This window comes from Globicephala melas, chromosome 11 (genome assembly GCF_963455315.2).
Source record: "Globicephala melas chromosome 11, mGloMel1.2, whole genome shotgun sequence".
Classification (NCBI taxonomy): Eukaryota; Metazoa; Chordata; class Mammalia; order Artiodactyla; family Delphinidae; genus Globicephala; species Globicephala melas.
The window spans coordinates 43,290,475-43,318,400 of NC_083324.2; the positions used below are offsets into that span (position 1 = coordinate 43,290,475).

Sequence of the window (27,926 nt, forward strand, 5' to 3'; positions counted from 1 at the left end):
AGCTTGGTGATTAAGACACTTGATTTAACTACAACCTCAGTAATCAAAACACTATATTAACCAGAACGCATTCTACTGCTTCAATTTTAGGGAAAAAAGAAGCCAATGATACCAAGAAAAGCTCATAACAGAGATCTATTCACCAGATGTGTATGGATGAAAATACAGGTACAAATGAATCTATTTTACTCTTTTGGATCGGCATCTAAATTCCGGTATAATGATTACTAGTATTCAGAATGTCAAAGTAGAATGTAGAATCAGCAAAAGACGGAGCAATCAAACTTTCAATAAGAGTTACACGCTTTAAAAAACTATTCCAGGTGTCTTTCAGTATTCTAGGTTTGGGGTATAGAAATATGAGAAAAACACTTCCTTGCATCAATCGGAGGGACTATGACCTAAGCCACCATTTGTCCACCTTTGACGAACCCATGTACCACAGTGTGTAGTCAAATGGAAAAGGAGACTTCATCCCCTGTAGCCTCAAACTCTGCTCAGGAGATTCCTTCCATCTCATTATCTTAACTGAATCCAGCCAGTCTTCTGAGAACAAGGCTTCATCTGTCAGCCTCTCAAGTGAAGGCCGTTTTACACTCCAAGTAGCTCCAGATCTGAGAGTGGGGCAATGTTCTCCCCATTGCCACATTCAGGCCACTGCTCCTCCACTCTCTAGTTATTCCTCCATAATTTGAAGCTTGTGCTCCATTCCCTGTGTCAGTCTGCATCTGACTTCCCAGTCACTCCTCCTCTTTCACTGATAATTTCATAACCAGACTCCGTACTCCCCCACTCCCTCTCCACTTCAGCTCCATCCATCGACGTAGAGGACTTTAGGGTCCATGTGACTAAACTATCGCTACTCCAGTGAATTATCCACTCTGTCTCATCCATCCACCGTCGTGCTGTGGAACTTAGCAATACTCGAAACTACTCAGTCTCTGAATCAAACAGTGCAAACATCTAGCATCTCATTCACAACCTTCCTTTTTTCAACTTTATTTGTTAAGTGCCCCACTACGACTATTCTTTCACTAGGTGCTTCTGATTGACTTGCCCCTTCACCTCCCCATCCATTTATGAATCCACTCACCCATCCATTCAACAATTCATTCACCCATCCATTCATCAATCACTCATTTCTACCTTTTATTTTCTTCCTATTATGAATAGATGCTAGGGTTTATCACTTCAATTTTTCTCCTGCAAATTCTCTGGCAAACTCCAATCCTAGATGAACCTATATGTCTTTTCCATGTCTCCACCCAGGCTGCTAAGAACATCTGGAGAAAAACACAATGAAGCAGATTGGTACCACTGCAAATTAACGATCAGTGACCTCAACTAGGCCATCAAAAATACCCAGTAGCTTGGTCTAAAAATTTATGCAAAATCTATTTTAAGCCCATTCTATTCTTCTTAAATCTCTAACTCTCTCTCAGCTGATAACCTTGCCTCTGTTTCACTGGAAAAATGGAAGCTATTAGTTGGGAACTTCATACAGCCAGTGTTTTCCCTCTTCCAACAAAAGCCAACCCTTCTACATGTGCTCCGAACTCTATCTCCTTGGGTTTCACTCAAGAACATTAATTACTTTACCTCTTTCTTATTTTATTTCAATCTCTCCCTCTCTATTAGACCCTTTTCCATCAGCATTTATGCACGCTCTCATCTGTCTCATTACAACAAAAAATAAATCAACAAATGAACAAATCACCATTCCCCACCTCCACCCCCCCCCCCCAAAAAAAGTCCCCTGGAAACCACAGGCTTCTCTATCTTCCACCAATCTCCTCCCCTTTACTCTCAAATTTCTGGCCTAAGTTGCCTATAGTTTCTCTTTCCAATTCCTCAGCCCCTTTTCCCTCCACAAACCCTCTAATCTAACTTGTTTCAACCACTCCATGGAGTCAATTCTTGTTAAATTCACCAAATATTTCCACATCACTTAAGCTAATGTACTTTTTATAGTCTTCATATCACACCACCTCTCAGAATCATTCTACAACTTTGACCACTCCCTATGTTGAAATAATCCTTCCTCTGGCTTCTATGATACCACATGCTCCAGTTTCCCTCCTTCCTCTCTGATTCTTCTCTTTTTCCTTTGCGAATCACTGTTCCTCCACCTAAACTGCAAATGTGGGAGTGCCCCAGGACATAGTCATATCCTCTTCTCATTCCACGTTCTGCCATCTGGGCAATCCCTTCCATCCCCACGGCTTCAATTGCCACCTATACTCCAACAACTTTCGAATTCTATCTCCTGCCCACACTTCTCTGAACCCTCCACTTGATGTCTCTATCTAGACGGCCCTCAAACACCTCAACTCGAATGCATCTAAAACTGAACTCATGATTTAGCCTCTTCCTTCAAAGCTTCTCCTCCAATGGATGCTTCCACCACCGACGTAGTTGCTCAAACTATATACCTTGGAGTCACCTTTGACGACTCTTGCTTCTTTGAGGAGGTGAATGATTTCAGTAAAATATGGTAAATACAAATTGCAAAATGGAACAAAGATAAGTGGCATTTCATCAAACTGAGGAAGTCTACCGGTATCACTGCTATTGGCTGACTCGGTGGCCTTGGACACAAAATTTGGGAAAAGGTGTGGTTGACAATCAGTGCTTATTTCAGCTCATCTCTAGCCTGGTCCCTTTGTCTCCCTGAGACTGACGCTCTTGGAGAACACAAAGGCAGAACCCGAGGCAGATTAGAAGCTCTCACAATAGCTGTCAGTGGAGCAATGCATCAGTCCATCGGGTAATTTAGGTTCTCTTCTTTAGCACCCGCCCCTATGACTGTAGGCCAAATTAACATTTAGGTTTTTCTATAAGACAATGCAAATCTGGAAGATTGATTTCCTTCTCCATCATTCAGGAAGAAATTATAGGAGAGAGGATTTGTGTAACCTACATATGTGGGCATTCCAGAATCCCATCATTTTCACAGAGAAAGAGAAACATAATTTCCTTATTTCTTACATCACAAACACTGGATTAAGAAAGACAAGTAACTTAATTTTTCGCACCTTGAAAAAATAACAAAATAATAAGATGGTCTCTGTGGAGAGATCATTTTATGTTAAAACCTTAATTCTTAGCATAGCCCTGCTGGGAATCTGACAAAAGCATCTGGAGTCCTACATGATATCCCAGGGGACAGAAGCCCCTGGGAATTTTAAAGACACTTTCAAATCAATCACGCTTAATACTCATTCATCTAGTAGAAGAAGCAGCAGAACCCTGAGGATTCAGACAGAAATCCTTCCCTCAGAGAGTTCAAACTCAGGTCACAGACCTACAGCCAATTATTATAACATAGTGGGATGTGTTCACCAACAGAAGTATGTACAAATTATAGCCCAGAGGAGGGGTGGATCCTTTGACGAGGTGAGACCTTAGCTGGGTTGTTCAGAATGAATAGGAGTTTACTACACAACCATGATGGGGAAAAGGCATTCCAGGAAAAGGAAACAGTATGTTCAGGGGCATATCTTTTGATCATGGGATGATGCTTCTGTCCTAAAGCAGTTGCGGGGGGCGGGGGGAGGTGGGAGACAAAGGGGAAAGGTGGACAGGGACCAAATCATGGGGAGTCTTATGTGCCATATTATTAAAGAAGCAAGGACTTTGCTCTGTAACTGGGAAGAGTCTCCGTGGTTTTGCGTAGGGAATATGGATAGATGAGGAGACAGACTCATGTTTTTGGTTCCTTCTGGACTCTCTTGTCCCCTGTCTGTAGAAAAGTATGGGATTATTCATTCACCTACAATCCTAGTGTAAGTTCTCTTGATAAGCTAAAACCATGTATTTTGAAATTTTAGATGTAAGAAAATGAAGAACATTGTGTTATTAAAATTACATTCAGAAAATTACTGTACTCCTTACATGTTTATCGAGCTCTGCTATAATAAGCAAGGTTTTCACTCCTAAAACATTTTCTAAATATATTATCTTTGTGCTAAGGATACCAACCTTGGGTCACACTTGTTTCCTTCCCTACAATAGCCGAGGGTTAGGCAGAGTTTGTTCAATCAGAAAGGGCTTTTGCATGGGTCTGTGAGATAGTTATCTGTGCGCAGTGTGGTCCTTGGACCACTTTAATTTGTCTTTATCACCTGGAAACAAAGCAAAGCAATGAGGGCTTTGTTTTGTCTTGCCAAATGAGTTGCCAACTTCAAGACAACAGTATCCTCTTATGCTATTATGTTTTCATAGCTTCAGCAGCTCCCCAAATCAGTGCTGGAGCTTGGCAAGATGATGCTCTCTGTGGAAAAGCACTCTGATTCAAAATAAATATCTGTATGAAGCTTTCCATTACCGGGGGGAACTGGTTTCTCAACAAGAATCTACTGTGCAACATTCAATTAGTCGTAAACAATTTGGTTGCCAAGGAGACAAATGAATAAATGAGTACAAATGGATAAAGCCACCCTTAGAGACATCCTGTGGACCAATCAACACGGAAGCCATTGTCTTTTACTGTGTAAATCTACTCTCAGGGGAAAGCATTAGCCCCGACCTGAGAGAGAATTAGCAAGGTTTAAGAAGCTATTCAAGATCTCTAAGGGAGGTGGTGAATGTGGAATGAATTTGCTCCTCAGTGATAGTGGTTTTCACAGCAGAGGATTTGGGGCTGTGCAGCCTTTGGTAGGATGTGGTAGGGCTACGTGAAAGAAGCCTGGGCCTGCAGTGGAACTTTTGAAGCCTCAGTTTTTTATTCCAGAAACAGCTCCTCAACAAAGCACCCAAGTGCATTCCTCACCTGCAGCAAGCGTGCCCCGTGGCAGCCTGGGACAGTGCCTTGAGCACTGAAAGCACCAGCCCCTGTGCCCCTCCCTGTGCTCTGATCGGCTGCCTTTCCCCCTCCTTCAGCAACGTTATCCCCTCACCCCCTTTTCAGGCCAGTCAGAAGGGGCGTGAATTGACATTCCCTTGCTGCTCTTGTCTCTTTCCTTGAGCCCTACAGAATTAAACGTATTTGTATACGATTACTAGCTTTTAAAGATTCGTCTCTTTCTATTATTTGCCCATTTAAAAATATTTGTAGCTTGTTTTTTCTTAAACATTCTGATTATTAAAACTTTATACTTTTATGTATTCATACATTTTCTTCTATACTGGCACAGGTCTTTTAACTTGTAACCACAGTGGTATCTTTTATTCTATAAAATCATAATCTTTGCTTCCCTCCTCTTCACGTGTGCTGAGTTAGAAGCTGCATACTGTCAGGATTAGGAATACAGACTAGCCTACCTTGGTTGGAATCCTGGGGCTCCCATGTTCTAGCTCTGTGTCCTTGGGTGGGTTATCTGACTCCTCTGTATCTCAGCTTACTCATTTGCAAAGCGGGGCTATTGTGAGGTCGTGAGAATTCAGTGAGTTAAATACATAAAGCCCTTGAATAGTGTTTGGCTTCCATCTCATGACATGTTTGCTATCATTTTTCTTGTTGGGGTCTTTTGTCTACTTCATTTTGTCTCCCTTTTGAGTAGTTAAACCATTTTCCATTTACAAAAAAAATGCCCCCTCTGTTATGAACCATGCTTCCATACATATGTGGGTCTGTTTCTGGGCTCTCTATTCTGTTCCATTGATTTATTGGTCTATTCTCTACTGTCTTAATTAGTATAGTTTATGATGAGCGTTGATACTTGGTAGGGCAAAACCCTATTCTTATTCAAAACTGTCTTGGCTCGTCTTGGTCCTTTATACTTCCATAAGAACCATGAAATCACCTTGTTAATTACATGAAAATCTGATATATTTATTGGAATTGCATTAAATTTATAGATTAAGAGATAGCATACTTAGGATATTGGCTATTTCTTTTGCAGCCTTCAAAAGGATTTGCAAATTTCTTCATGAAAGTCTTGCGATTCCTTTATCAGATATACTTCTACCTGTAGGTGTCCTATGGTTTTGTAGTCAGTGTGAATGGCTTCTTTTACTTTTACATTTTCAAATTGGATCCTCTTGACCTACAGAAATGATTTTGATTTTGGCGCATTGATCTTGGGTCCAGAAATCTCACTGGACTTTCTTTAAGTTCTAGCAGCTTGTGGAGTCTCACGGTTTTTTGTTTTGTTTTATTTTGTATTTTGTACCGGTTAGGATTTCGGGTGCCGTGTTGAATAGTAATGACAGCATCCTTCTTGGGGTGTCTGATTTGGATGAAAATGTTTCTAAGATTTCACCAGCAGTAAGCTGTGATTGTGGATATTTTGGTAGCTAGCTCCTTATAATGTTAAGGACATCCCTTTCCCTTACCACTATGTTAAGGGTATTTATCAAGAATGGGAACCGAATTTTTTCCCCACAAGAATTTACACATATTAATTGCTGCTTTATTTCTAGGTATCTAAAGATTTTTGTTGCTACTGAGAATAAATTTTTTTCTAGTTATTCTTTTCCATTTCTTATACACTCTTTCTCCCTGGCTGTTCTCCTGTGTTCCCTTGGCTGTAAATCTCATCTGTATGTCAAATACACTTAAATTTATTTCTCATCCTCTCTCTCTCTCGAAATCTCCTGACCCATGTGGCCAATTACTTCCTTTCACAGCTGCTTGGAGGCTTCATAAGTTTCTCAAACTGAACACGCCTCAGACTAAATATTTGACTCTTCCCTTACCCCATTCCTAAACCTGTTCCCATCTTACCAAAATGATTCATCATCTACCTTAATTTCTCTTGGAGAAATCCTGTTTGTCCTTCCTTCCTGCCTACGTTCAATCTATCTGCATGTCCTGTTCATTGCTGGGCTTCCTTTCCTGCTCACTCTCTACTCTGACCTTTAGCAATTTTGAGGAGCTGAGAGGACACCTGGACCAGAATAGGAGGCTGCTGGGTAGGGGCCCTGATGACTGGTGGCTTTGGTGGGTCAAGTGGTCAGCAGTAACATGTGTCATTCATGCCAAGGGGCCGGTGAGACCAGACAAGGTACCTATGGCAGAGTCCGGCAGAGAAGGACACCACAAAGACCAGCCACTCCTTCCCTCATTGCCACGAGGACTCTTGGCTTCCCCATACTCTTTTCCACCTTGAGAAGGCATAGAGGGAGGTAAGGAATAGTCCTGATAAGGAGCTGAACTTTAACTGACTACTTATTAGCAAGAAACAGTTTATGCCAGAAACAATCGAGGCAGTATGAATTCAGAGGTTCTCCTGCCCTGTCCCTTCTCCTTTCTTGCAGTATTGTATCAATTATACAATTATAGAGCAATGAAAAAGTTATGTGATTTTTTTTTTTGGTACAACTGAGCTGAATTTTAATAAATCTGAAATTTCTTGCTTTATTAACTTAAAAAATTTTTCCCAAGTATATATTAAACCACCCCTTCCTTAATCCATGTAACGTATTAAGAGATCTTGGGACTGATCACTGTACTCCTTTGGAGTTTTGATCTCTGAAGCCAGAATATTGTTCTCACAGAGGGTTCAGGCCCTAGGTAGTCAGTTGCCTCCTGTCCTTCCCATGTTGAGTTCTCTAATCACAAGACAAGGGCAGCCTTTGCTCATGGTTCTGAGGGATCTGATTGACAAGAATTGGAGAAATGTACTGTCTTCCAAATACTGACCTGCATCCACCCTTCACTTGGTAGAGCCTGTACCCATTTCCATGTCTGACTTCCCGTGACCCCATGGAGATGTAGCACGGCAACTTACAACTTGCACTGTCTTTCTTTCCAGAGGACCACCTGGGACTAAGGGCCACATGCTGCTTCTATTAAATAATTACCCCACACCCCAACTGCCTTTTAAAAAAGATGGTAGAAAGGAAGGAAGTCTGCATGGAAGGAAGAAAATCCGTTTTATGTTCACGGTTCTCATTTCCACCTGCAGTCTCCTTAGGGAATAGTGAGAGTGTGTTTAATGATACCCATGACATTGGTAGGTACGTAGAGATGCTAGTGCCATCTCTAGAATATGTAATTGATTTAAGCTTGCTAATTAATTTGCATGAATTAAAAAGTTATAGTGGGCTCACAACCAATCAGAATGGCCATTATTAAGAAGTCTACAAATAATAAATGCTGGAGAGGGTGTGGAGAACATGGAACCCTCTTGCACTGTTGGTGGGAATGTAAATTGGTGCAGCCACTGTGGAAAACAGTATGTAGGTTCCTCAAAAAACTAAAAATAGAATTACCAAATGATCCAGCAATCCCACTCCTGGGCACATACCCAGACAAAACTATAATTCAAAAAGATACATGCACTCCTATGTTCATAAGCAGCACTATTTACAATAACCAAGACATGGAAACAACCTAAATGCCCATTGACAGATGAATGGATAAAGAAGATGTGGTACCTATATACAATGGAATATTACTCAGCCATAAAAAGAATGAAATAATGCCATTTGCAGCAACATGGGTGGACCTAGAGATTATTATACTAAGTGAAGTAAGTGAGAAAGAGAAAGACAAATACCATATGATATCACTTACATGTGGAATCTAAAATATGACACAAATGAACTTATCTACGAAATGGAAACAGACTCACAGACATAGAGAACAGATTTGTGGTTGCCAAGGGGGCGGCAGTGAGGGAGGGAAGGATTGGGAGTTTGGGATTAGCAGATGCAAACTATGGTATACAGGATAGATAAACAACAAGGTCCTATTGTATAGCACAGGGAACTATATTCAATATCCTGTGATAAACCATAATGGAAAAGAATATGAAAAAGAATATATACGTATAACAATCACTTTGCTGTACAGCAGAAATTAACACTATAGTATAGTATAGTAAATATAGTATAGTAAATCAACTATACTTCAATAAAATTAATTTAAAAAAAAGAAACGAAAAAGTGTAGTGGGTTCACAAAGCCTCTTATTTTTTCCTTAAGAGCCCAGTTTTATAACTTTCAAGATCAGTTAGAAAAGTCCCTTCCTGTGTTGCCTTTTTCATTCATCAGACTCTGCTGCCTGAGTTAGTGGGACTGCTAAAGAGCATCTGGGGACAGGCAGCGACAGGCTGAGGGCTCCTGCAGCCATTGTGAGAGGCATCCTTTGTTCATGCTCTCGTTACTCAAGCATCTACTGAACACCTGTTCTGAATTAGGCGTCAAACAAAGCTCTGAGGGCAGAACACTTAAGGGCAACCCTACAGGTTCCAGATGCTCTCTTAGAATTGTATACAGCACACAAGGCCAGGGCACAAAAGAGGGAGGAGTGATCATTTCTCCTTGGGGGAAGGGAAGGCTCTGGAAAGTCTCCCCAGGAAGTGACTTGGCTTTGGGCTGAGCCCCAAGGTGTTAGAAGCATTTGCTGTGTAACTGTTGGTGGGAAGGAAGTAGGCGGAAGGAGCCCTAAGGCTCAAGGTCCAAAGGCTGAAATAATCCTGCCTCTTGGGGGCCAGGAAAAGCTGGGTTGGGCTGGATGTACTCACCAGGGGAGAGTCCCTCCTTGAATAAAAGCCTTATTATTGAAAAAAAGTAATCTTCCCCATGGACTTTTGCCTGCATCTCCTTGGCCAGAATGTGGTCACATAGGGAGTTGTATATATTTAACTGGGCATATCATGCTGCCAAACAAAATCAGGGTTTGTTATTGAAGGGCAGGGCAGATATTGGGTAGTTAGTAATCATACTGGCGATTATGAGTTTTCTATTATTATTATTATCATTACTATATGATTTTGGTGAGTTTACATAACTTCTTCAGGTTTCAATTTCCTCATCTCTAACATGTGGACAGTAGGGACTACCTGGAGGGTTATATTGAGAATTAAAAATGACAGATATAAAGCATCTGGAGCATAGTAGGTGCACAATAAATAGTGAGGGGAGGTTCTTGTTCTCCCTTTGGTTCCTCTCCTTCACTTCCTTTTTCTCCTTCTTCAAATACCTGCCTCACTTTCCCCTCCTCTGTAGTTTTGGAGTATATGGAGACATCTGGAAAGCCTAGAAGAAATTATACTTTACAGTTTCAAGTTCAGTCACTTTTCTTCTCCTCATTCTGATAGACAGTTTATAATGATATTTGCTTTGCAATTAGGTAGTATAGTTTGTGAAAACATCATGTAGTGTTTATAATGATTTGTTTTTAGCCACGAAAGTAAATAATGATGTCTTTACTTCATTAAGCATTTAATTAATGCTTAAATTAAATGTCATGTGAGATACATAAAAAGTGTGTCTGAAGAAGTCAGTAGAATTAGGTCAAATGAATTTGAATGAATTCTTAGTGAAAGGAAAATGGAGTTTATGAAGCAAGTTATTTGTATTTGGTAGTGCTAGGTTCTTCACCTACTTTATTTTATTTAATACTATCAAAACCCCTATGAGTTAAATGTTATTATTATTTTTTATTCCCCTCTGTTATGGACTGAATGCTTGTGTCTCCCAAAATTCATATGTTGAAATCTAATCCCCAGTGTGATGGTAGTTGGAGGTGGGACCTTTGGGAGGTGATTAGGTTATGAGGGTGGAGACCTCATGAATGGGATTAGTGCCCTTATTACAGAGACCCCAGAGAGCTCCCTCACTCATTCCATCATCTATGAACCAGGAAGTGGGCTCTCACCAGACACAGAATCTGCCAACACCTTCATCTGGGACTCCATAGCCTCCAGACTATAAGAAATAAATTTCTGTTATTCACAAACTGCCCAATTTATGGTATTTTTTATAGCACCCAAACTGAGGCAGACACCCTCTTTTAGGTGAGAAAACTGAGTATATTAATTCAGAATTGTATTTGACTGTTTGTAGCTGAAATAACAGTGGTTTAAACAGGGTGTAAGTTTGTTTCTCCTGTAAAACGTGGTCAGTGTTCAAGGATCCAGGCCTAGAACCTCTGTCATCAAGGATTCAGGCTCCTCCAGCTTTGTGCTCCACCAAGTGGCTTTATCTGCAAGGTTGAGCTATGATCCAAAAATAAATCGCTAGACTGTAGTTTGTGCCCAAGAATAAACTGCTAGATTGTAGCTTGTTCACATTCTTATCTTCCGTAGATAATTCCAAATTGTTTCTGGAAATACACAGTCTTTCAAAGCACACATGGAACATTTAAAAACGTTAACTGTGAAACATGAAGCTCAACCAATATCAGAGTCATTATCATACAGACCACTCTCTGACCAGAATGCCTTAAAATCAGAAGTCAATGTAATAAAAATAACTTCATACACTTGGAAATTTTACAACAGATTTTTAAAAGGAATTGATGAATCAAAGAAGAACTCATTCATATTTAAAATGAAGAGAAAATGAAAATTTTATGTTAATATTGTGGTATTCAGCTGAAGTCGTATGAAAAAGTTATAGTCATAAATGCATATGTGAGAAGAGTTTGTCTCAAGAATACGTAAAAAGCACAAGAACATAAGCCTAAAGAAAACTGTAAAGAAGAAATAATAAATGCACTCAGAAATTAATGGACTAGGAAAAAAAAGAACAAAGACAAGCAGGAAACCCAAAAGCTTGTTTTTGAAAAGAATTGTAAAGTGGATAAGTTCTGGCAAGATTAATCAAGAACATGAGAGAAGATGCAAATACATGATATAAACCATAAAGGGGGCTGCAACTATAAATTTATCACAGATTTTAAAAGCTATAGGAAAATGCTATGAGTGACATTATGTCTACATCTATAAAACTTTATTTAAAAAACGAATGATTTTTCCAAGTATATAATTTGAAAAGTATGTAAGGTATGGTCTGACTTTTTATTAACTATATATTTACATGTAAATATTCTCAAGGCAAAAAATACGTTCAAATATTTTTACGTGGTTAACTATGAGATAAGAATTTAGGAATTTTTATCATTTTCCTTCATCCAAGTTTTTAAATTCTCAACAGTGAATAAGGTCTTAAAACCTACTAAGGACTGGTGAGGGAGGGACAGAGGAAGCACCCATGGGTCACACTCCCCTCGGGACCCTGCCTGAGTTTACAGTGCAGCCCCCCCACTGTGAGCCTCTGTGCTCTGGCAGGAGGTGCTGGCCACCGCACTGTCCTGATGTCTCCACACGCCATCCTCTATCATTCCTTTCTTCAGGGAGCTGTTTCCCCAACTTTCAGTCTTTTTCACCCTGGGACATGGACCCATGCACTTCTGCAGCCTTATTCCCTCCTTGGACCCAACTCCAGTTCCCCAAAGTCCAGGCTGGTCCCATCGCCTGGACACCTGCTCCCTAGAGAGGAGGGCTGAGCACAGGGAACTCAGACCATGTTGAGCCTGGTCAGACGGCACCAGATGCTGGAGTCACAGGGACCTGGGTTCAAATCCCTGTTCGCCTCTTACTGGCTCTTTGAACTTGGTCATATTCCTTACTTATCTCATCTTAAGTTGGTTGATGATAATGCCATATTAGAAAAATGAGGTAAAGTATATAAAAGAACCACCATATAATAGGGCATCAGGAAATGTGAATTATTTCTTCTGCCGTTAGTTATTTGCCTGTAGTTACAACTAATTTACTAGGAAGCCTGGTATGGTGGGAAAGGATGGCTCGTGTGTATGTTGCTATGGCTCGGCATGTGGACCTTAGCATTTCTAAACTGGGGCATGGTGTGGGGCAGAGTTGGAGGGGAGTATATATAACCAATTACAATGTACCCCAGACTAAACGCGGTACTTCTGCTACCACAGGCAATAGTAGCCAGAGCCTTTCCACTGACTGTTAACATTTTACTAAAGGAAGGGGGGAAATGCTATGTTAAAGCTGGGTGAATTTTCAGTTGGTTAATCTAGAAGAATGTCAGGGGTCCAGGGCAGAGAACCGCTTTTCCATTAGGAACACATGTGATGAGTAACAAGCGGTTAGGCTGCTCCCTGCTGGACACGGTGGGCGAAGGCGGAGAGTAAGGAGAGTTGCCAGGGAATACTTTGAGAACTTTCCCCTGACGTGCTGGGGAAGAGATGGCTGGGAGGGGGTCTAGATAGGCATAGAGTGGGCCCAGGCATCTTGTCAGGTGGGTGGGAATTGAGAATTCAGTCAGAGCAGAAATTTAGAGTCACAGGAGACTTAAAATCTCCCTCTTACCCCATGCCGGTCATTCATAAAAATTTGGGGCAAGTGCTAGATTTTCTGTTATTTGTGATGAGTGCCTGAACAATCTGGGGAAAGATGACCCCAGAAGGCTAGAGGAATTAGGGATGTCTGAGTTGCCTGTGAAACTGAGTAACATCATCTCCATGTGCCGGGAGCCTAAAGAAATGACTCCTGCTGCTTAGTCCTGGAGTGTTTCATTTCATTATTTCCCACGGGAGCAGAAACTTGAGCTGGACTTTGCCACATGTGCAGGGTTTGGTAGGGCTTCAGCAGATCTTTAGGGTCGTAATTGCAATGAATCAGATCCTAAAAATCAATTTTAGTTTCTCATTGGTCTAAAAATGCTTGTTTGTACAAAGCGTTTTTTTATTTGTTTGGTTTTTTTTTTATATATATATACTGCTGACCATCTCCTCCTCCTGCAAATTTGCAGATTTCTCTTCTAAGAGTCTGCTACTCCTCCCACCTCCCTGGCTGCCCCTGCTGCTCCTTCTTCCCTAGCTCTTCTTCCTGGAGCTTGAAGGTAGGCCCACTACTCCTCCTGGGAGCCTTCCCTGGCCTGGCTCCTCGCTCAGCTCACACCCAGTACATCCACTCCCAAGGTTGTGCCTCTTCCATGAGGTGAAGGACCCTCGAGCCGACAGCTCTAGCTCCTGAGTTTCGGATGCCCATTTCCACATGGATGTCATGAGCGCCTTAAATTCATGATATCCCAGACCAATGAGATGATCTCCCTCCCTCTCATCTATTCAGACTCCTGATCAGCTGATGGCATGACCACACTCCCAGTCACAAGGGCTAGATCCTTCGCAGTGATGGGTAGCTCCTGTGTTACCTCATCACCTGTGTCCTGGCACTGTCACCTCTCCCACACTGCCCTGAAGACCGGGTGGGCTCTCAGGTGGACTGCAATTCACCCTTCTGTATCTTTGCTTAGGAATCAACTGTTCCCAGTCCTCCACAAACCCTTATCTCTGCTGTCCAAATCTCAGGGCCAGATGTTTCTACCCATGTTTTACCTGCTTCTCCAGCCCAATGTATGGCCCCGCTCTTGTGGACTCTCCGTGCCATTGTCTCAGCACATTCTCATGTTCCACAGCATCCCTTCCTTGTATTGCACTTACTAACATTTATGCAACATTCCTCCATTTACAAGATGTCAGCAGGATGTTTAGCTGATCCATCCCCTCAGTCTCCTCAGAGACTTGCACGTGTTTGGGGTCAATAGGTAGGTTTTGTGGCCATGAGTACACCATGCGCATCCTTGCCCATCTTCCCAGCTGGTGGATACTTTTCTTGAGGATGGGACTAAACATGATTCAGCTTTGCATCCCCTACAGAGCCTGAGCACTGTGTCTGGCACAACCTAAACATATCATAAATGCTGAAGTGGATGCTTGAAGGTAACCCTATTAATAATTTAGTATTTATTGTACCTTGAAGAACTCTAACATTAAAAGTTTTGGATAAAGCAGATGAGCCTATAAGAGAAACTGAGACAGAAGGGCTAGAGATGGAGGAGGGAATCTAGGAGAACATGGAGTGACAGGACAGGGAAGCATTTACATGGAGAGAGAGATCGAGCAAGAAGACGCTGGTCTGGCAGCATGGAGGTCTTTATGAGAAACACGTGTCTTTGGGAGGTAGGAACAGAAGCCAGATTGGAGTGCACTGAGGGGGAGGAGACGTAGAAATGGAGAAAGAGAGTGTTGATAACTTCTCAAGAACATTGCCTATAAAAGTGAGGAGTTATAGAGAGGAAAAGAGACATGAAAATGAGATTCAGAGAGGATTCTCTCTCAAAATGGGATATTTATGAGTATGATAAGAGCTTCTGAAGTAGGGAGGACTTTCTGAACTCAAATATAAAACCCTGAGTAAGAACTAGGAAACTTAATTACATAAAAATTAATTTTTTGCATGATAAAAGCAGGTGAAACATTGGGAAACAGGATTTGCAACATAACAGGTGTAACACCTAATATGGACTCTACAGACTGAGGTGCAAAAGGTTGCATTTTCTTCTCATAACTACACTCAACTTGCTCCTCAGCCCTCACTTCTGTCTGTAGCAGAAGACAACCCTATCAAAAAACAAAAAAGTTACACAACATTATAAATCAACTATACTTCAATAAAAAACAATAGAAACCAACCAACCAACAAAAAATCAAAATATCCCCTCAGAATAACTTAGTTGTTTTTAATGTATTCATCCTTAAAACCCAGATCATCTTCTCTGTCTTCAAAGAATCCATCCCCTTTTCATGGTTTCCTTTATCTTTGTACATACTTCTGTTGGTCGATGTCACCGTGTCTTGTAATTGTATACTGCGCGTCTGTGTGTACAACTTGACCTTGAGTTTGTTGGGGGGGGGACATTCTCAGTGGCCGGTATATGCACATTACCTGTGTATATTTGTAGACTCTTGTTGGTTAATAGTCATTTAAGTACCCTGTGTGCTTCAGTGTTTTGGAGTGTTAGGTAGGACTATCTCTGCATGTGTCACGTTTCCACAAAGGATGTTGTAGTAATTAAGTTTTTACCCCCCTTTCAGAATATTTCAAGAATCAAAACTCTCTAGTCTCTCCTCTTGCTCCTCTTACTTTTCCTTTTTAACTGAGGTAAACAGTAAAATGCACAAAAATTAAGTGTAGAGTTCACTGAATTTTTACATATGTATACACCTGTGTAGTCATCTCCCAGATCAAGATCCAGAACATTTTCCGCCCCCAGCAGGCTCCCTCCTGCCTCTTCTTAGTCAGACCCCACCTCTTCCAAATACAACTATGTTCTGATTTCTAGCACCATGTACTAGACTAGTTTTGCCTGTTTTTGAACCTCATATAAATTGAATCATATAGCGTGTATTCCTTTGTGTTTGGCTTCTTTTGTTCGACATTATGTTTGTGAGATTCAAACATGTTGACCTGTGTCTTACAGTCTGTTCTTTCTCATTCTGGTGTAGTATTTCATTGTATGAATAGAGATTATGCTTTCAATAACAAAGCTTTCTTGGTTTTTTAGAGAAACGGCCATTCCTAAATCTACAATATTATTTTGCCATAGATGTGTTTTGGCTTTGTAATATTTTTTCCTGTCCTAAGTGGGTGGCTAATAAATAAGGGAAAAAAGAGTCCATTTTCAGAAAACATGATTTAAAAATAAAAATTAACAAACTCTTCCCTTATATTGCCTAGGTACAAACTCTTAGGTGTAAGATAGGCTACAGGGATGTATTTGTACAACACGGGGAATATAGCCAATATTTTGTAATGACTGTAAATGGAGTGTAACCTTTAAAAATTGTATGTAAATTTTGAAAAAAGAACAAACTCCTAATTGAGTTCATTTCCATAGAGCTGGGCAGGAAATTGACCTTCCAGATTCAGGATGGAGGATAGCCCTGAATGTTAACTTGGACCATGGGAGTAGCAGGGAGTGGGTTCCTTGAGTAGAAAGCTCCCTCACATGAATGTGCTGTTTTATGTCTCCCCACCTCCCCCCGCATCACTGATTTCCAGTGAGATGAGTCAGAAAGTGGTTAAGGAGGGCCCCAGACTCTCCAAGAACCAGAAGTTCTCGGAGCACTTCAGCATACATTGCTGCCCGCCGTTCACCTTCCTCAACTCCAAACGCGAGATTGTGGACCGCAAGTATAGCATCTGTAAAAGTGGCTGCTTCTACCAGAAGAAAGAGGAGGACTGGATCTGCTGTGCCTGCCAGAAGACCAGGTGAGTGGTCTGCGCTGCCACCTGGCGCCTGGGCTGGGCGTTGGCCTCTGTCTCTCAGCTCTGAGTTCCCCCTTCCTGCTCTACTCTGCGATGCTGGGGCTGAGGCTCTGCAAACTGCGCTTCCCCCAATCCCCTGACAGTCGGCTCCCCCGTTAGGCTCAGGCATTGGAAGGTACTGGAGGGAGACTGGAAGGTGGGGCGGGGGGAGGAGCAGGGCTGCCTTCCTATTTCCAGCTCCTGTCAGCATCCCTTAAAGCAACAGAGGAGAGCCATTGCTCCAGCCTCCAGCTTCTTTTGGCCCTCTCAGCACCAGCCGCCGCGCAACGTCCCCTCAGAGGCCCAAGCGCCAGCCAGCTGCACCCCCCGCGGTGGTCAGAGCACCAGCCAAGCCACGGTCCCCTCCGAGGTCCGAACGTCAGCCACGCCCCCGCCCAGAAGTCCGACCTCCACCAGCCAAGCAGCGTTCCCCTCAGAAGGCCAAGAAGCAGCCGCGCAGCAGCCCCCAGAAAGGGCCAGGCACCAGCCGTGGGGGGTCCCCCAACAAAGCCTCTAGGTTCTGGTAACACCACCTCTTCCCTTTTGCTCCCCAGCCCTAAGGTTAGTAGCTGCTTCCTGTGTTTACTAACAATAGGTTATCTCAGTGGCCCTCCTTCAGCCTTACCAAACCTGTGTAATCAGTTCCCTGCATTAAATCCCCTTGTTTGAAACACCTAGTGTGGCTTCTGTTTTCCACATAGCCACTGTTGGTACAATACTTCAGATGGCAGCCCCAGTTGCTTCCTTTGTCTAGTAGGACTGGAAGTGATTAATTTATAAATTCAGAGTATGGACCACAGTAACAGATTGAATAAATGAGGTCCTCGATTCCTGTCCCTCAGAGAGAGAAGGAATGGTGGCTCTAAGGGGTATCTGTGTCTGTGCAAAAGGAGAGGTTCAGCCAGTTCATCCACCCCTCCTCCCAACACACTTCATCTGATGTTAACTTCAGTGGCAAGATCGTTCATTCATTCATTCAACAATCTTGACTGCATATGTATAGAGTTCCACATACTATGCTGGGGGATGGGAACGTGGCCAGAACAAGCCAGGTTGTTTGTGATCCACCAGAACCAAACAAGAGAATAGTTAGTCACAGTGTAGGGTTAAACGCTCTAATACTCTCGTAATCAGTATGTGCATTGGGCTATGGAAGCCTGGAGAATGATTCTGCCTGTCTGGGGCTTCGAAGAAGTTAGGTTAGAATAAGTAGAGGATAAAAGGGGATGATGCCTGTAGAGACAATAAGTGAGCCAAACAGCATATGTTCATCAGCTCCATCTTGGGAAGGTCAGCCTGTTTTTTTTTGTTTTTTTAAATAGACTTTACTTTTCAGAGCAGTTTTAGGTTCATATCATAGTTGAGCAGAAGGTACAGAGACTTCCCTTATACTCTCTGTCCACACACACGGCAGGCCAACTCTTTAGTCCTTTTAGTATTTGAAAATGAACCTGTTTTATAAGTTAACAATGGATATAAACTGTATTTGGGATTCTCATAAGTACTCTGATGCTCAGAACCTGCATAGCACATAATAGTGTATGCACGTCTCATGACGTTTACAGATTTAGTATGTAGAAGAATCAACTGGGGAGCATGTTAAAATGCTCCCAGAGAACCTAATTCCTTGGGTCACTTGTGAGGTTCTAGGGATCTGCACTGTCAACAAGCAACCAACCCACCCCCAGTGTAGATCAAGTGAGGTTAATTTGGGAAGGAAGTAACAGACTGGTGAGTGACTGGTAAGTCACTAAAACCGTAATAGGAAGTTGTGCGTCAAGTTACCTGGTTGTTAATTTATGCCTTCCTGAGGGGCCTGAGTAATAAGGTCCTAGGACAGGTGAGCTTTGAAATATGGAAGTGGTTAGGAAATGTACAGAGCAGAGGAAATTAATTGTATATGAGGCATGACATCTATGGTGGTGGCTTCAAGCCCACAATCTCCAGTGAGCTATGTGATGGCTGTTTGGGTGGCCGGGAGTTGAATGAACCAGGACATGCAAAGGAGATGGAAGACAATGAAAGCCAATTTCATCTGAGCCACAGATTTGTCTGGATTCAGCCTTGCTGAATTCACTTAAACTCAAGAGATATTTTAGTGTTGGTGTATTTTGACTCCCTCAGTTAACCATCCTCGGTGGGTATCAGGGAAGACACCTCTATAGTCTGTCACTGCCTCCTCAGCTGTCGTCCCTTCCCTGGGACCAAGGGACCTGACAGGCTCCATTCATAATGTCCCACGACATCACAGATGCACCATCTGAGCCCTTCCTACGATACTCATTCTCCCTTCTCAGGTTCCCCAAGGTCCTAAGGTAATGCATTAGAGACATTGCTTCGCCATGCTGTATGCGCTATGCATACATACTCTATTGACACTAAGTGACTGTCCTAAATCAAAGGGGTGGGAGGAAGATTAATGGGAAAAAATTCACTCTCAAGCGGAGCTACTAAATTACATGTGAAGAAAGGGTCAAAAAAGTTTTCCTGAAGCAGGCTTGCTTTCTGAAATGGTGCCATTCTTGAGGTCTGACCCTTTGAGGTCAAACAATTTTGACAAAGGACTTTTGTGTCCTTAGTAATTCCCTTGGATACATCTTTTCAAAAACCAGGGAATATTTAAATCTTAGGATCCAATAGGTATGATTCCTTGCATCCTGATTGAACATGCCAGCATTCTCATATTTGATGGAAAGAAACCATGGCATCTCCCTTTTAGTTTGTTTTACTCTCGGTTCTTCAAGGTTTTAGTATTTCACAGGTCATCCTGGACTTTAGGGTTAAGACGTGTTTCCGGAGCTGAGACTCTTCTGGCTCCTTGGTGCTCTGCTTTCAGGAGCTAAGATCTGTGGTTTTCTGAAAACTTTTGTGGCTGCGGCTTTGAGTGACTAATTTGGGGCCAGTCACACATATGTGAGCAGTACTGTGTGTGCCTTTGATGTGTTCTTTCACAGCATTGTCTTGTACAAACTGCGCCCTGCACACAAGAAGCCTGGAGGCCCAATCTATTTCCACATGTATTTTCAAGCCTGGTCATCGAGACCACGTGTACAGCACTGCACCAAACTCTCGGCAATCAGGGGGGATGATGTATGCCCCTGGTCCCGCTGCTCAGATGGTATTTATGAGTGGCCCATCTCTCAGTGATGCTGCTGTTCCCCTGAGTAACAACCCTGAGCTCGGGAGTTAGCCCACAGTCAGTGGTCGCACCTGTATATAGTTTTCGGTTTGTTCGCAATGACCAGGACTGCCAAAGGAAAATGCAATTATAAACATTTACATACTTGACAAGCTAGGATTTACTTCAGAAGAGCGCCAACCCATGAGCAATTACTATGAGGGGTCCGAGAGTATGCACTAACAGACCCAGGCTCCGGGGCCAGCTGCTAAGTTTCAGGCTCTTAGATAGAGGTAGTCTGCCTGCTTTTCAGGTCTGCACACCCAAACTTATTCCAGACACTTTCTATGATGTGACTTGTCCTCCTTTTGTCTTCCTGATGCCAAGAGGTACATTCTGCATTTTCACCTTCCAGAAAACCAGAGAGAACTCTCTTTCTTTGTGCAGGATTGGGTAAACTAGCCCTTCCACTTCCCTTGATTTTTCCATCTTGGTCTTCTTTATGAGTCCTTCCTTTTCTGGCAACACTTCACCTTGGGATCGTCTAGGGTTTTATTCTGAGCCCTCTCCTTGATTTTGCCTTCTGTTTTTTTTTTTTAATTATTTATTTTTAAAATTTTTATTAGAGTATACTTGATTTACAATGTTGCATTTGTTTCTGCTGCACAGCAAAGTGAATCAGTTATACATATACATATATCCCCTCTTTTTTAGATTCTTTTCCCATATAGGCCATTACAGAGTCTCTTATGGTTTTATGGGTTTTTTTCAGTTGTAAATATATATACACATTTTTAATATTCTTTTCCATTATGGTTTATAACAGGATATTCAGTATAGTTCCCTGTGCTATACAGTAGGATCTTGTTGTTTATCCATTCTAAATGTAATAGTTTGCATCCACCAACCCCAACTCCCAGTCCCTCCCTCTCCCTTCCCCCCTCCGCCTTGGCAACCACAAGTCTATTCTCTATGTCTATGAGTCTGTTTATGTTTTGTAGATAGGTTCGTTTGTGCCATATTTTAGATGCCACATTAAGTGATATCATATGATATTTGTATTTCCCTTTCTGACTTACTTCACTTAGTATGATACTCTCTAGTTGCATCCATGTTGCTGCAAATGGCATTATTTCATTCTTTTTTTATGGCTGAGTAGTATTCCACTGTATATATGCACCACATCTTCTTTATCCATTCATCTGTCGATGGGCATTAGGTTGTTTCCATGCTTTGGCTATTGTGAACAGTGCTGCTATGAACATAGGGGTGCATGTATCTTTCTGAAGTATAATTTTGTCCAGGTATATTCCCAGGGGTGGGATTGCTGGATCATATGGTAATTCTATTTTTAGTTTTCTGAGGAACCTCCATACTGTTTTCCATAGTGGCTGTACCAACTTAACATTCCCACCAACAGTGTAGGAGTGTTCCCTTTTCTCCACATCCTCTCCAGCATTTGTTATTTGTAGACTTTTCTTATGGTTTTAAACGTGACCGGCATGGTGATGACTTGTAAACCTTATTCCAGCCCTGGCATTAAACTCATATATGGGCTTGATTGCCCAGCAGATCAACGTGGATGTTATCAAACTCAACTCATCTCCACTTGACTTCTTTCCCATGAACACTCGCTCTTCCTCTTATCAACAACCTCAGCAAATAACACCACAGCCCCTCTAATCAGCCCTACTGGAAACCTAAGCCCCACCCTGACTTCCAACCTCTTGAGATACACACACGCTTGCCAATTCTACTTTCTAGAATTTTTTTTGTTTTTTTACCATAACTTAAAGTACATTAAGAGCTGATGGGAAAGGGTGCAGAAGTGAGGGTGAGATTGGAAACAAAGGAGAGGGGATGGAGATCGTGGATAGAGTAAGAGAAGTAAGGCTCCTTCATAGTACGTGTGGAGGGACAGGCCACTGATGGGAACAGGAAAAGCCGTTTGGTTTTGCAAAATAGAGACCCATTAAATGGTCGTTAAGGGGACTTCCCTGGCAGTCCAGTGGTTAAGACTCTGTGCTTCCAGTGCAGGGGGTGTGGGTTCGATCCCTGGTTGGGGAACTAAGATCCCACATGCCTCGCAGCCAAAAAAATACATAAATAATAAAAAATTTGAAAACATTTAAAAAAGGATGAAGGCAAGTCATACCCCGAGGATGAAAGAGCTGGAGGTCTGAGAAGGTTAGGGTAGGTTTAGAACAGGCCGTGAGGCTGCGCTGAAGGCTTGCTGAGCTCTGCCTGATGGAGCTGCATATGAACCATCTGTTCTTTCTAAGTTTATTCTCCAATGAGGGAAACAAATTGCCGTCTCTGAAATCACCAGTGGAATCATCCAACTCCACATCAACCGTCTGCTTTTCTTCCAGCTTGCTTTGTTAAGTGTGCCCACAGCAACTGTTCTAAACTTCACCAGGTGCTTCTGGTACTCTGAGCCCTGGCTTTTCCTTCTCCATCCATCAGATTCCTTTTTTCTTCCCTGGTAGTTTGATTTAAAAAATGTTTCAAGTTATCATCATTTATTTATTAATTTAAATTATTTCCTTATGAATTATTCAATTTATTCAAAGTAAAAAACCAAATCGAAACAGTTTACCAATTTCTCTCCCCCTGCACCCCTGCCTCTCTTCTCTGTATCTATGAGCTTGTTTTTCATTTGTTTGTTTATTTAGATTCCAGATATAGAAGAGATCCTATGGTGTTTATCTTTCCTTGGCTTATGTTACTTAGCACAATGCCCTCGAGGTCCATTCATGTTGTTGCAGATGGCAAGGTTCCATTCTTTTTTATGGATGAATAATGGTTCGTTGTATGTATGTGTATATATATATATATATATATATATATATATATATATCTCACAGTTTCTTTATTCACTTGTCCACTGATGGACACTTGTTTCCATATCTTGGCTATTATAAATAATGCTGAAATGAACATGAGGGTGCATATATCTTTTAAAGTTAATGTTTTCATTTTCTTTGCATAAATACACAGGAGTGGAATTGCTGGACCGTATGGTAGTTCTATTTTTAATTTTTTGAGGAACCTCCATACTGTTTTTCACAGTGGCTGCACCAATTTACATTCCCCTCAACAGAGCACAAGGGTTTTCTTTTCTCTACATCCTCACCAACACTTACTATTTCTTGTCTTTCTGATAATAGACATTTTAACAGGTGTGAGGTGATATCTCATTGTGGTTTTGATTTGCATTTCCCTGATGATTAGTGATGTTGAGCATCTTTTCATGTACCAGTTGACCATATGTGTCTTCTTTGGAAAAATGTCTATTCAGACTCGTTCTTTCTTCACTTTCCTCCCTCTCCAAATTAGAAACCATGGCCCAACATTTTAATCTCTCTCAAAAATACCTTACATTCCCCTACCCTTTGAATATCTATCTCATATTCTTGGGAAAACCTCCAGCCTTGTATGAAGCCAACCATCTGCCTTCACTCTGTCTGTTTCCAGGCAGTTTTGAGCATTACTGGGAAAAAACACACAGCAGGGCAGTAGGAGTTGGGTGGAAAGCAGGATTACGGTGATTATATCACTAAGCGCTGTTTTCTTTTGGGAAGTCATAGTTCAGTTACCTGCATTCGGATAAAGGAGAAAGCCACAGACCATGACACAAAAAGTGTCATGTATGTTTGTGTAATACACAAGGCACATACACACACACACACGCACGCATACATATATCAGGTTTACATGCATGCAGTAGAATTCAACGTTTTCAGCAAACAGTTCTATGCACAGAGTCATGTAACCACCACCGCAATCAAAATATAGAATACTTTCATCAACTTCCAAATTTCCCTCATACTTCCCCTTTGAAGTCAGTCCCCAAGCTCCTGACAACCACTGATCTGTTTTCTGTCCCTATAGTTTTGTCTTGTCTAGAATGTCACATAAATGGAATCATACAGTATGTACCCTTTTGAGTCTGGCTTCTTTCACTTAGCATAATGCATTTGAGATCGAACCATGTTGTTGTTGCATGAATCAGTAGTTCTTTCACTTTTATTGCTGAGTAGTATTCCACTGTATGCACGAACCTATCAGAATTTTCCATTCACGAGTTGAAGGATATTTAGGTTGTTTCCAGTTTTTGGTAATTATGAATAAAGCTTCTGTAAACATTCATGTGAGTGTAAGTTTGCTTTTCTTTGAGTAAATAACTAGAACTGGTATTGCTGGGACATATGGAAGGTGTATGTTTAAATAAATATAAAACTGCTAAGTTGTTTTCCAAAGTGGTTGCACTACTAGCAAAGTGGTTGTATTCCTACTAGCAAAGTAGGATGCTCTGAATTCTTGTCAGCATTTGGTACTGTCAGCTTTAAAAATTTTACCCATTCTAATATTGTGTGTTGTGGTACCTCACTGTATTTTTAATTTTGTTTTTTTCTATTGACTAATGATGTTCTTTTAATGAGCTTATATATCATCCACCAAAGACATTTATTGGTGAAGTGTGTGCTCAATCTTTTGCCCACTTAAAAAAGTGGGTTATTTAATTATTATTGTGTTTTGAGAGTTTAAAAATATATATCTGGATATAAGTCCTTTATCAAATACATGTTTTGCAAGTATTTTCTCCCAGCCTGTGGTTTGCTTTCTCATTTTCTTAATAGTGTCTTGTGAAGAACCAAAGTGTTAAACTTTGGCAAAATTCAATTTATCAATTTTTTCTTTTATATATCATGTTTTTTGTATTGTATGTGTGCTTTTTGGATTGTATGGAAGAGTTCTTTGCCTAACCCAAGATCACAAAGATTTTCTCCTGGAAATTTAAAATTTTAAGTTTCACATTTATGTTATCTATTTTGAGTTAATTTTTTGGTAAATGGTGTGAGATATGGATTGAGGTTCCATTTTTTTTTGCATATGGATATCTAATAGTTCCAGCACAACTTGTTGAAAAGATTCTCCACTGAATTACTTTTGCAATTTTGTCAAAAATCAGTTGACCATAATGAGTGAGTTTATTTCTGGACTTTCTATTCTGTTTCACTAATTTATATATCTTTTCTTTCATCAACTTGATTACTATAGCCTTACAGTAAGTGTTAAATTCAGTTTAGTGTAAATTCTCCAACACAGTTTTTTATTTTTGAAATTGTCTTTGGCTATTCTAGTTCCTCCACTTTTCCATAGAAATTTTAGTGTCAGTGTGTGAATTTCGACAATATATCCTGGTGGGATTGAATGGGATTATGTCAAGTTTATAAGTCAGCATGGGGAGAACTGTACATGCTATATCTCCCCATTCATTTAGGTCCTTTTTGTTTTGAAGTTTTCAGCATACAGATCACATACATATTTTGTTTGCTTTATACTTAAGTATTTCATGCTTTTAGGTACTATTAAAAATAGTACTTTTTCAATTTCAGTTGTTCACTGCCAATATATAAAAACATTGATCATGTACCCTGTGATCTTGCTAAAGTCACTTATTCTAGCTTTTTTGGGGGGTAGACTCTGGGATTTTCTACACTGACAGTCATGTTGTCTGTAAATAGAGACAGTTTTATTTTTTCATTTCTGATCTGTATGTCTAGTTTTTGTATATGGTTTAAACTGCTATTTCACTTAGAACATTTTCTTTTTAGAAAAATATTTTAACAACATTAAGTCCTCGCTAAATTGGCTTTTTGAATCATTAAAAGGAGTTACAGCGGCTTCCCTGGTGGTCCAGTGGTTAAGATTCGAGCTTCCACAGCAGGGGGCACGGACTCGATCCCTGGTCAGGGAACTAAGATCCCATATGCTGTGCGGTGCAGCCAAAATATATTTAAAAAAAAAAAAAAAAGAAAGAAAGAAAGACAAAAAGGAAACAAAAGCAATATTTACTGTACATAAAAACAGAAGATATTTTAAAGAATATCTTTCCTAGGCTCAGGCCGGAAAAAAAAAAATTATCATATTATTTTGGCCAGATAGTTCCAGGATTGAGAAGTTTCCAGAATTGAGATTTTAAGGCTGAGTTTAGCAGAAGAGTAATAACCGCAAAGGTAGTCTATAAATTTATAATTCTATTAACTGAGCATGGAGAAAGAGCACATCACTTAGCAACGCTGGGGATTTTTATGTTTCTCTTTGTAAACCAGATTGAAAAAGAGGACCAAGCCGACCCCTCGGAAGAAGTGATGGAGGAGTTTCAAGTGAATGGACGGCCTCAGCTCCCGGACTCACTGCTTCTCAACCCACGTGCCCCGGGACAGGTTATCTGGCTTTGAATATGATGCAGGGGCACACACCTGCTGATGCAGCCACAGCCGATGCCCATAGTCCCCATGGCGCGGGGGCCACCGGGCAGCCTGCCTGGAGGTGAGAGGGGACACGTCTGTGTGTTATACTCCAGGCGGTGGGTCCCAGCAGCAGCCCTCAGGCTCCAGAGCTCTTTTGGTCTCAGCTATAGACCTTTCTCCCCCAGGATGTGCACAGGCCTCCAGGATCTTTGGCTCAGGATGGCCCCAGTGCCAGCCCACGTGTTGTCTTCCAACCTCTAGTCCCCTCCATCCCGCATCCTGTTGCCTAGTCTGACTTTTAACCTTTGACCTCTTTCTTTGTAATTAATCCTCTACCTGGGTTCCTCTCTCCCCCTGTGTCCTTTGGTTTCCATTTGACCTCCTTAATCAGTCCTCTGTACTAGCTCACAGTCTGAGGCACAGCTGGCTTTGGGGAAGATCCAAGTTCTTTTGTAATACGATATTAGGCTACCAAATGGTCCAGAGATGCAAGGAGATTCCCAGGGAGGGTACGAGCTGTCTAACTCCACATGTCAGAGGCAGTCGATGTGCTGTGTCAGGAGCTGAGAGGAAAGTCATGAGGAAGGAGCTCTCTCCCACTCCCAGGCCCCTGTCTCCAGCCTCACACAGGGATTTGTGAGTGTCTCCAACTGATCCTTACCCTGGTGAGAGCAAACCCTCTTACCAACCCATCTGGACAGTCTCAACTCCAGAACTAATTGCTTTGCAAAATGTGTAACCCTGGGTGAGTAATCTGGGCTCACGCACAATGCCCTGCCCACTTCCCCTCTCCTGAGGGCTCCTGGAGACAAGGCTGCAAAGATGGCCCCTGTGTCCCACCCTCCCCAGCTCAAGACACAGGCAATGGCCCCAGAGCACTTACAGAGAACCAGAGGGCTGCTCTGAGAGTTGCTGTTTACAGGCCATAGAGCCCCAAATTCCTGAGAAGGGCTGAGGCCTGGTTCCCCTCCCCCTCCCCACTCTCCCTGGCTCAGCCCCTTTACATACTGTAGAGGAATCAGGAAAACTAGGAGAGGAACTTGGCCTTGGGGAGAGGATAACTAGGTCAAGGAAGGAGCGAGTTAGGCCAGTTAAGCCGTCCAAGACTTTCCTCCCTGTGTCTGAGTACATTCTGTGGTGGTGGGGTCTGAAGCCAATTATAATGGACCAGGGTTGGGGGTTGACTTCTCATCTCTTCTTTTTTTTTTTTTTTTTTTTTTGTGGTACGCGGGCCTCTCACTGCTGTGGCCTCTCCCGTTGCGGAGCACAGGCTCTGGATGCGCAGGCTCAGCGGCCATGGCTCACGGGCCCAGCCGCTCCGCAGTATGTGGGATCTTCCCGGACCGGGGCACGAACCTGTGTCCCCTGCATCGGCAGGCGGACTCTTAACCACTGCGCCACCAGGGAAGCCCTCATCTCTTCTTTTTGATTTGCTCCCACTATCTACAGTCCCAGGCTCTGGAAAAGGACTTTGATCTTGAGTATGGGCTCTCGATCAGGGTCACAGGAACTAAACCTCCACTCCACTCTGGTTCTACCACACCCTCTATACACACATACATGCTGGGGGTCATTGCCCCCAGGTTAGACAGAGGACCCATAGATCACCTGTGTTCCTGTGGATTGGGGTGCGTGCGTGTGTGTGTGTGTGTGTGTGTGTGTGTTTGGGAACTTGGCTTTGGGAGAATATCTTTGGGCTCATTTTGTCTCCCAGGCACAAATACTGGAGAGCCCCTCCAAGTCCAGGACCCT

General features: G+C 42.0%; 1 protein-coding gene across 2 annotated transcripts in view; it reads left to right on the forward strand.

Annotated features, from left to right (window-relative positions):
- The window catches only part of MOBP (myelin associated oligodendrocyte basic protein), a 42,391-nt gene that overhangs the window by 2,782 nt on the left and 11,683 nt on the right, over window positions 1–27,926 (forward strand). Inside the window, exons 2-5 of one of the 2 annotated variants that reach the window (XM_060307262.1) lie at window positions 91–168; window positions 16,551–16,760; window positions 17,068–17,357; window positions 26,034–26,253. In XM_060307262.1, coding sequence (XP_060163245.1) covers window positions 16,555–16,760; window positions 17,068–17,323 — 462 coding nt within the window. In that variant the 5' untranslated portion in view covers window positions 91–168; window positions 16,551–16,554 and the 3' untranslated portion in view covers window positions 17,324–17,357; window positions 26,034–26,253. The remainder of the gene's footprint in view (window positions 1–90; window positions 169–16,550; window positions 16,761–17,067; window positions 17,358–26,033; window positions 26,254–27,926) is intronic. The other variant, XM_060307263.1, reaches the window with a different exon arrangement.